General features: G+C 34.5%; 1 protein-coding gene across 1 annotated transcript; it reads left to right on the forward strand.

Annotated features, from left to right (window-relative positions):
* Positions 1-911: 911 nt before the first annotated feature.
* Positions 912-7,416, forward strand: LOC116182851 (translation initiation factor eIF-2B subunit alpha-like). The gene is made up of 7 exons (XM_031503401.1): positions 912-1,159; positions 1,533-1,672; positions 1,726-1,842; positions 1,892-2,004; positions 6,851-6,995; positions 7,056-7,181; positions 7,237-7,416. The coding sequence occupies exons 1-7, from the start codon at positions 1,129-1,131 to the stop codon at positions 7,384-7,386; spliced, it is 822 nt and encodes a 273-aa protein (XP_031359261.1). The 5' UTR covers positions 912-1,128; the 3' UTR covers positions 7,387-7,416.
* Positions 7,417-10,996: the final 3,580 nt, after the last annotated feature.

Genomic DNA, 10,996 nt, shown 5'->3' on the forward strand with positions numbered 1-10,996 from the left:
TTCAATTTTTTGCATAATAAAGACGGAAAATTGGAAAATAAAACCCCCATCTTTTTCAATAATCTGTGATGCCATGGAATTTTATAATACAAAAACTACGCCAATATCCGTCATGCCATGGAATGTCCGCTATAAAACAAATCAAATTCTATCAAAAAGTATTATATTTAGAACAGCGAATTCAACATAAAGAAAGACCAAATTACTAAAAACGGTTTCCTAATATAACAATTTACAATAAATGTCTGAATAAGTCACCATTAACTGCAATACAGTAACCAAGTCGATCATAAAAGCCATTTCGAACTGCTGCTAATTGATAACTGGATATCTTTTTGTTTTAGAAAATTCCATGGGATCGCAGATTATTGAAAAAGATGGGGGTTTTATTTTCCAATTTTCCGTCTTTATTATGCAAAAAATTGAAAACTAATAGGGTTGATTGACGTAAAAAATTTTTTCCTACAAAAAACCTTAATACATTTTTACTCTAAAATAGTTTGGGGAGCCAATAATCGCATTTTATGAATTTTACATTGAAATCCCTATGATGCGTTACGCAAGTCACCACCCTGTATAGTCAATTTCTGCTAATCTTTAATAATCAAATTTGGGAACAACATTTCCTGCAAAAAAAAAAGGATGTATTATTAGAACTACCACGTTCGTTTAAGCTTAGGAGCCGCAGTCATCCACTCCAATCATTATGGTGTTGTTATAGTAGCGTTCATTGGAACTTATGCATAGAATAAAACAGACTTAAAAAATGAGTTGGAGGACTATCTTTGTCTCACACAGTCTCGTTATCGTGATGGCCATTTGCTTTTGTGAAGAAACAATGTCAGGTTGAACGGTAATTGTTATAAACAAATTAATATACCTACTCGTAATAAAAATTTAAAAAAAAACGTGCCATTGTTTGCGTCTGTGTGTTCGTCCCGGAATTTTTTGCTATAGGGAGCCTATATGTTGAAGGCGCACCCCGTGGCCTTCAAATTTTGTTGTAAGGACAAATTGCCTGTAGAATCCAAAAATGAAAAAAAAATAAGAGGGTGTATCTAAATGTAAATTGTATGGACAGGAAAATACTATTTGATCCGTTTTTTACTCATAATATCACCCTCCAAAATGTCATGTCAATTCTGCCAAAGTTACAGAGGTAAGTGTAGTTTCGTTTATATATGTCGTAGTCTTTTAGTGAAATCCGTCATTTCACAAAACGCCCAGTCATTTATATATGAAACTGTGGAACAGTTTACTTTCCAGGACCAAGCGATTGGATTCCCTTCCCATTAGAGATCGATAAATGGTATCCTTATCGATCTAGAAGGGGAAGGGAAATTACCCCACACGTACAAATTTTCAGCGTTTCACTAAATGACTAGGCCTCGGACTAGGCGTTTCGTGAAATGACGGATTTCACTAAAAGACTACGACATATACACACTGAATATGGATAGAATAATATAATCCTATTCATTTCTTTACGTTTAGGTGAGCAAATTACTACTTTTGTTTGATTTTATGTGCAGCTGGTACCGTACAAGGTCTGGTAGAAGATCTAAAACGTGGTATGGAAATAACAAAAAACACTAATTACCCTTCTGCGGCCATAACATCTAGTTGCGAATTATTCAGGAGGTTTATCACATTATCCATTAACGATAGCAATGTAAGTAGTACTTAAAGAAATATCAATTTGAAGAGAGAAATATTGTTTTATAGACTTTTGCTCAATGTCAGAATGTTATGTTGGACAGAGGAAACTTGTTCTTAAATAAATTAAATGCATCTAGGGATAAAATCAAGAAGCTGGCTTCGCAATTCATTATTGATGGCTGTGTAGGTAAATTATTAAAGCTGTTATTGTATGTATAATTTTGGTTCGTAGAGAATTTTAACACATTCAAGGTCCAGAGTTGTGCTCCATACTTTAATAGAAGCAGCTCAACAAAATAAATACTTTGAGGTATTCGTTACCATGTCTGCGCCTGATGATAGTGGGTAAGTGCCACTTATACACTGCGTTCAAAATAAGGATGTCTATCATGGGCATCTCTGGAGTCATAGAAGATACAACGCTGATCAAATTAGAGAAAAGTTACGCAATTAAACAGTTATTCAGCCCTGTGATGTATCACTAACGTTAAACTTGTTTTGAAAAAAGTTGTATTGAAAATGGTTTTGGAGATCCCCATGATAGACATTCTGATCTTGGACACAGTGTATAAGTATGCGAAGTTATTTACTGATATAGTTTACCCCAGAATGACGAAGAGTTATAAGTCATTGTGGGTATAAAATAATGTGGGGTATTATAAAATGGGACAATAGATGCATTAGTAATATTTATTACTTTTCCTCATTTTGAAATGCAATAAACATAATCAAACTGTTTTTGTGTCATGTAAAGTATACTCCGTTCAATAGTTATTGTCAGTGGTCGAAGTGGCAAATATTTTTTACCGGTATGGCTGAACTGATAAAATCTTAGTATTGTATGTATGCGTATATTATCATGAAAAAACTTTATCCGTTATGCCTATGTGGATAAATTTATTACCGGTATGTTTCACAAAAACCAAAAATCTATCGGTATGCCATACCGCCGCATACCGCCTCACTTCGACCACTGGTTATTGTCCCAGTAGTAAACCATGTTAGGGTGATGAAATTCGCTGTGTATATGTGCTGTCACTCATTAGGTTATGTCCATTTTATGCAAAATGATAATTTCCTGTCAATGTGCAAAACCTAGTTGCCAGATTTAGTTTTGGATTTTGTGGTAATTTTGTTATAGGTTAATATGTATAAATTTCATGAGAAACAACTTGCTCAATACATTTCATACTTTATTGAGTAGGCAAATGGCTCTAATGAACATTATTAATTTCAAAAGGCTGTTATATATGAACTTATTTACAATTATATGCTTAGTTAGCAGGTCGCTGGTGGTGATCTTTATGAATGAAACATTTCCACATTTAAATGCTGTTATGCTGGTCTAAACTTCGAGCAGCTTTAGTCTGGGGCTGGATCAGCTTTGGGAGATGTGTGGTGTAGATTCCCAGAAGATAACCACTGCTCGATAAGTCAGTACCATCGTACCCGAGATGCCCTCAACGACCTCATTGATACCTAACTGCGCTTGAGTATAGTTCTTGCTTCCTCGGTGCCATTGGAGTGTTCTTCCTTGGATCTTTTGTTTTTCGTCTGTGCTGTTTGATGATTAGTACATTTCTGTTAATCTTATTTCCGGCGGGTAGCTTACTATTCTTTGGGGAACAAAACAAAACAGTAAAACGCTTCCCTTCTGATTTAATTTTAGACGGATTACTTTTAATTTCAGAATCGTGTACCCATTTTAGTACGCTGGATTCATTTGAAAAATCCAAGTCTTCCAAATACACGGATGTTATATTTTCATTTGAATTTTGGTATTGCAAGAATTTCCTCAAAAATGTAATTTTAGATGCAACAACATGTTTCTGTTCACAGAGAATTTTACGTCCATTTACGTGTTTGTATTTATAACCCATGGATTTTAGAATGTTATATAAAGTAGTTTTCCCGCGCGTCCCTTAGTAAGTCAGCCAAAGTAAAGTTTTCATTTTTCGAGTGATAATTCCAAATCAGTCGTTGCAAATCTTCCCGAAATGAGAAATTTTTATATATGATATCAGTTTTAGGTCGTGGGCCAAAGGTTTCAATTCAAAAGTATCCATCCGGATAATTCTTTCAATGGTTTTTTCTGATACCTAGAATAGTACAAACCCCAAAATTAGACCGAAAGTTAAGTTCAATGCATAAATACTCGCATCCCAAATGTTACTAAGCTGGGCTAAGATTTCCGCTTTCCTTAGGTCTGGCCTGTCTGTTTTATAATGTCTGTAGGCTTTTAAAATTTGCATTTTCGCATCTGAGTTTATGATCTTCGGTATATTTTCTTAATTATAAATCACAATTGACTAATACGTATCCATGACGCTGATATACAAATATATCCGGCTTTATGGTTCAGTGGTAGAGCGTTGGACTATAAATCCGGAGGTCGGGTGTTCGAACCTGGGTTGAGGTAAATCTTTCATCTGTGACAGAGATGGGAATTACCTTAGACCAGTTTCGAGCATTCTGCCAACTACTCCGAATTAGGTTTTCCTGCAGTTTTCCTAATTCGTAAAGTAAATACCGGAGTAGTATAGAACAACTTAAGACCTTCTGCAGAGGCACCTCTAAAAAGCATTAAGGCCGAAACCCATTGGCAACACGCCACGCCACGCTACGCCACGCCACGCCATGTGGCATAGGTTCACGTGGGATAGTTTGTGTACATATTTGTAACACGCCACGTGATGACACGCTTGTCATTTTATTTAAAAAATTGGCAGTAGTAACTTTGAGTGCGATGGACTACACTAGCGCAAGCAGTTCGTCTAGTGAGAGTTCTTTAGAAGAATGTGCTGCTGCTGCCATCGTTTTGAATCAGAAAAAAAAGAAGATTCTGGGTGCACAAAATAAACCAAAACCGGGAAAAATATGCTGCTTTTCATGTTTTAATGAGAGAGCTGGAGGCAGATCGTAGTCGATACCATATATTTCCGTATGGACAAAGAGCAATTTCATTATCTACATAATCTTGTGAAAGATAGGATTAAAAAGTGAAATACAACATTTAGGAAATGTATTTCTACAAAAGAACGACTGTTTACCCTATTATTGTTTTTATTGTGAGGGTATATTAAAATAACGATCCCCGCTTTTTGGACAAATAAAAATCATTTGTCGTTTAACTTTGAATTTCGATTTATCAGTTATTTTGTTATGGATTTGTGTGTATTAAATCCTCTAATACCTAAACCTAACTTTCCTTTTTTAATTACCATATTTAAAAACGTTCTACTCATTCGTTAAAGACAATTGCATGCTTAATAAAGCATTTTAGGTGATTTTCTACTTGTTCTGTTCGCCATCTATCGGCAACATTCCCGCGGAATACCCCTCTTAAATAAAATAAATACCGAAACAGATTGCCGCGGGAGTGGAGAGGCGACCGGGGAACATTCACACGTACCAACACGCGTCGGTCACATCTGAGGGTTTTGAATTGTCACACGTGAGGTGGCGTGGCGTGGCGTGGCGTGGCATAGCGTGTGTCAAGTGTGTACGCGGTACATGTAAATAAATGGATGAATATACGCATACATTTTCGTCACATGGCGTGGCGTGGCGTGTTGCCAATGGGTTTCGGCCTTTATGCGGGTCACTCTGTAATTGGGCGCAAGTCTGTTGAGGGCCCTGAACAAAAGAGGAATAATAAATAAATAAATATTAGGTCTAGTGGCAAACAAAGTGTGAAAGCACTGACAACATTGTACGTTTAATCTCAAATAGTCAAATTAGACATTCCTGTATTTCACAGCTGATTCTGATGAGTTTTAATTTTATTAAACATAAAAACAAAATTCCATGGCTACCTACTTGGACAATAACTATTGAACGGAGTATATATTTATACCAAAGGGACAAGTATAGGGTTAAGTACGATTGAGTCCTCACAGATGACTTATAGATGTTATTTCATAGATAAGTATTGACTATGTTGCGTTTATTGCTTACCAAAATACATAGTATTTCTTCAGAGATTTTGAAAATTCAAGTGCATTTGGAAATTCATTCGATAAGAATTATAAAATATATGGAATATACTAAACATATTTTTTGAGTTAATCCCATATGTCTGAAAATACAGGGTGATTCACAAACCTTTATGCTATATCCCAAAATGTTTAGTTCAAGTAAAATGCAAGGTGTTACAGCAAATTTCGTTGTTTTTTTAAAATTCTACTCAAGTGTTCTCAGTTTTATGACCTAACTTAATTTAGAACAGATACATTTGTTGAAATTAATTCATGTATGAAAAATCATACCCCATATAGATCTCTTCCTAGATTCCAATTTTTAATCCGAATTAGATTTGGTGGGGCGTTAAAATAGGATCACAAACCAATCCTTTGAAGTCATGTAGTAACGATCATAAGACCGTTAACTCTCTCGTTATTCCAAAGAAGTCGACATTCAATTTTCTTATTTTAAATGGAAAAGATTGTGCATATTTCGGGACCGAATTGAATCATACTATTGTTTTATTTGGATACTCAATGGCCTTCTGCATATCGACGAAAAACAGTTTTTTGTTTAAAGGCCAGTAGTTCCATTATTATGAGGATGTAAAAAACTGTAACGGAAAAAGTTTTGTTCATTTTCACCTAGATTCTTCTTACCCAGACTTCTCCGAGAGTAACTTTAGATCATCGAACACCCTAACAACTGCTTTGGTATTCCCTTCCCTTATTTCGTGGTTTTCCTTATCAGATTCCTTCTGACCCACACAATATTCTTTCGATCTCCGCAGTGTTAAATATGTGTAACAAAAACTCGTGTAATGAGGGCAAAAACGGACGCTAATTTTTTCAGCTCTTTCTTCTACTAGCTGCTGTGTTAGATTCTCTATTTTTTTCAGTCATCATTGCAACAACGCGCTCAAAAACAACGGAACCCCTGAAGCTGAAAATACATCGTTTATTGGTTAGGCTCAACAATTTTTAGTACTGGTTTTGTACCTGACTAGGTCTTCATTTTCCTCTTTGTTCTTATTGGCTCTCTTCCAAAATTCCATTGTGCTTCCTGTTTCAACAGCTTGTTAAGGGACCGCTTTCTTTGCATAATTTTTAACGTAGTTCCTAAAAGACGCTGACCAGTGGTTCCGGTAATATGGACATCGATCGTTCTTGTGAATCACCCTGTATATCCTTATCAGCCTTTAGTAATTTTATATGATTGGGATATTTAGGGAAAGGATGTACAACGATTTGAGAGAGCACAAAATACAATGTACTCTGATAACGGATGCTGCCATTGGGTACATAATGGAATCTATAGATTTTGTAATGGTGGGTGCTGAAGCAGTTGTTGAAAGTGGAGGTATTGTGAACAAGGTAACGTCCGCAAATGCACAAGGTCTACTATTACTAGATTACATTAAATGGCTGTTACAGATTGGCAGTTATACAATGGCACTGTCTGCAAAGGCTATGAACAAGCCGTTTTATGTACTAACAGAAAGTGTAAAGTTCTCTAGGCTATTTCCATTAAATCAAGGTGATTTACCTGACGAATATAAGGTAGGTGTGAACATAAAAATTAAAAAATTATGTAAAGCCATTTTGTATTTTGCAGTATTTATCAGTAAAACGTAGCGGTGATTTAAGCAAAGAACATCCACTCGTTGATTATACTCCTCCTTCTTATATTACGCTTTTATTTACAGATTTAGGAATTTTAACACCTTCAGCTGTAAGTGATGAACTTATTAGATTGTATCTATGATTTGTAAATCAATAAATGCTTTTCGTTATATCATTTTACGTAACACTCCTCTATATGTTTAAGAAACAAGAATAATTTTGCTTACTATATGACGTGTTGAGGTTTATTAAGCGCCAATTTATTGCCGAGATGTTAAACTAAATGACCTGCTCAGTATTTAAGGCCGATTCCCACGTAGCAGCGCTTCAAAACACATACTTACGGTTTTCATTTAGTCCCTTGCTATTTCCCTTTCTTACTGTTGTATTTTGTTACAAAAAATTACAAGAAATACTTAGAACACATTTTATAATGAATATTACATTTAAAAATCTCTTATGACAGATGCCTACCCTGATATAAATACAACATCTTCCTTTTTTTTTTTTTTTCTAAAACAAACAAATCAAAACAAACTTAAAACAAAACATTATTATGAGATTACATAAAATAATCTTTAAACTTATTCGGTAATTTAACAATCCGACCACTGTTGTTTTGTTTAATATTAGAATCAGGAATTGGGTCATTTGAAGGATCAATTTCACAGGTGGTTTGATTGTTAATAGTTTCTAAGTTATTATCAGCGGTGTTATCAGAAGAACGATCCATATTTTGAGTTTGATCATGATCATTTGAGCAGTTTGATGAGTTGTTAATTTCAAATTTTGTATTAGTTGGTTTTAGTTGGCTAAAGTTTCTTCTAACAACATTGTTCTTATTATTAATTACATTAAAAGATCTAGGAGTGGAATGATTACCAACTACTTGTCCTTTTTCCCAAAACTGGTCTTTTATAAGAACATTATCACCTGTTTTCAAATTTTGGTTAAAATTTTTTGCACTTTTATCGTGATTTCGTTTAAAATATTCCTGTTTGGCTAAAAGTTTTTTATGTGCATCTTTAGGAATTACGGGTTTTAGTAATTGTGTGTGAATAGGAAGCTTGGTTCTGGTTAGTCTGTTCATGAGCATTTGACTTGGCGATATACCAATACCCGAAACGGGAGTATTTCTAAACTCCAATAATGCGAGGTGGATATCAATATTGTCGTGAGAACATTTCTTGAACATTTGTTTAGCAGTTTGAACTGCACGTTCTGCTTGACCATTACTGCGTGGATATTTAGGAGAACTTGTGCAAAACTGGAAATTCCACTCTTTGGAAAAATTCTTGCATTCAAAGGAAGAAAAAGGCATATTGTCACAAATTACTGTGTTGGGAATACCAAACGTCGCGAACAATATTTTGAGGTGTTTAATAATTTCTGATGAGGTTTTGTTTTTTAATAGAATGATCTCGAGCCATTTCGAGAAATAATCTTGTACAATAAGATAGCTATTACCTGCATAATCCATTATATCACAAGCTATTTTATAAAATGGTATATTTGGTATCTCATGTGGAATCAATAAATCCCTTTGTTTAGCATTTTGGTAACGTTCACAAACATAACAATTAGATATCATATTCTGTATGTTGCTTGACATGCCTGGCCAAAATACAATTTGTCTAGCACGTTGTTTGGTCTTAACAGTACCAAAATGAGGTTCATGAAGAAGCCGTAAAATATAGAATCTTAGTTTATCCGGGCCTATTAACCGGTGGTTTATAAATAACAAGCCATCTTCGACAGATAATTCTGCTTGAAACTTATAAGTATTTAATTGAACCGTCCATTAGTTCATTACTTTTAGGCCAGCCATTTATAATATAGAACATTACCTTTGACAAAACTGGATCATTGGCAGTAGCCTGTATAAATTCCAACCTTTTAGCATCTGAAATATTTAAATTTTTGCTTAAAGTATGAACAGTTTCAGAAATCCATTGATCATCACCTTCGCTCTCTGGAAAATTTAGGTAAAATCGTGAAAGCAAGTCGGCAATAAACATATATTTTCCTGGCAAGAAATTTAACACTATTTTATATTTAAGTAATTTTATTCTCATTCTTTGCAAACGCGATGAGGCGATATCTCCAATTTTTTTATTCATTAGAGTTACCAAAGGTTTGTGATCAGTATTTACCTTTATTTCGCGACCATAAATGAAGATATGAAACTTGTTTACTGCAAAAACAATAGCGAGAAGCTCCTTCTCTATTTGGGAATAATTTTTCTCACTAGAACTCAAACTACGAGAAGCAAATGAAATAGGTTTGTCATCCTGAAGAAGACAGCGCCCCAGACCATCTTTGGATGCATCGGCTTGTATGGTGATTTTTTTAAATGCATCAAAGTTAGCTAACACTGGAGCATTAGAAATTATGTTTTTAATTTTATGTATCACAACCGAGTGTGCAGTTAACCATTTAAATTCAACTTTTTGTTTTAATAATTCACGCAATGGAGAAGTTATATCGGCTAAGTTCGGTATAAACTGTCGCAAATAATTTATCATTCCTAAAATACTTTGCAGTTCTTTTACATTTGTGGGATCTTTTAATCCTTTAATTGCTGCTATTCTGTTTGGATCAACTGACATTCCATCCTCCGAAAAGATATGACCAAAATAATTAACTGAGGGTTGCTTAAATTGAACCTTGCTAGGATTAAATTTAACTCCATTTGCAGTAGCTCTTATGATCACGGAATTTAAAATTTGATCATGTTCCTCGGAGGAATCGGCAGCTATCAAGAGATCATCAATGTACACTTGAACACCCTTCAAGTTTCCAAAGATTCTTTCATTAATGGCTTGAAAATATTCTGGAGCCATATTAAGCCCAAAAGGCAAACGATTAAATTTGTAACAACCAAAGTGCGTAGCAAATGTACAAAGATCACTAGACTTTTCAGTAAGTTCTACATGCCAAAAACCTTCCTTTAAATCGAGCACTGTAAAAAACTTTTTACCTTTAAGGTTTCCAATTATATCTTGAAGAGTTGGAATAAGGACATATGCGGGTCTTTTAATTTCTAAATTTAAATCACGAGGATCCAAACAAAGTCTTAAGGAGCCATCCTTCTTTTCAACAATTACGATATTATTAACCCAACCAGATGGTTTATCAACTTTTGAAATAATTTTTCTATTTTCTAAGGATATCAAGGTTTCCTTTAATTTGTCACGAATAGCAAATACCCCTAGGAGGGTTAATGACCGGTATGGCTTCATTATTTATTTGGATTTCACATTTATCCTTAAACTTACCCAGATCTTGAAATAATTCTAGATTATTCTTAATAAATTCATCCTTAGTCATAAACTTACCCAAGGCATCTACTTTGCGTGCAATAAGATCTAACTTAGTACAAGACTCAAGTCCTAATAACGGAGAAACAATTTTGTCTACAATTATGAAGTTATCAGTAAATTCAACGTTGTTACACTGAACTTTTAGTGGAACAATGCCAAGAGATTTTAAGACAGTACCACCAAATGCCTCCAAAATTATGTTTGTATTTTGTAACTGAGACTCTGGAACACCTACTTCACTTAACATTTTACGCGACAGGACATTCACATCTGCACCAGTGTCTAGTTTAATAAATTTAATAGGCACATGATGATCACCAACGTTTACATTTTGAAACCATGACTTAATTGACAAAACCTTTTTGTTCTGATTTCTTACCCCAATGCTGTTAATGGTGAACTCCAACTCGTCAGATTGCTCATCCTGTT

Source organism: Photinus pyralis, unplaced genomic scaffold (genome assembly GCF_008802855.1).
Source record: "Photinus pyralis isolate 1611_PpyrPB1 unplaced genomic scaffold, Ppyr1.3 Ppyr1.4_unclustered_Scaffold7805, whole genome shotgun sequence".
NCBI classification, from domain to species: domain Eukaryota; kingdom Metazoa; phylum Arthropoda; class Insecta; order Coleoptera; family Lampyridae; genus Photinus; species Photinus pyralis.

Bases quoted from the DNA above. Each gene is read 5' to 3' on its own strand.
- LOC116182851 (XM_031503401.1), top strand. From the start codon at position 1,129: ATGTCATGTCAATTCTGCCAAAGTTACAGAG. The intron at 1,160-1,532 runs GTAAGTGTAGTT...TTTTATGTGCAG, and splicing joins ATTCTGCCAAAGTTACAGAG to CTGGTACCGTACAAGGTCTG. The intron at 2,005-6,850 runs GTAAGTGCCACT...TGGGATATTTAG, and splicing joins TCTGCGCCTGATGATAGTGG to GGAAAGGATGTACAACGATT.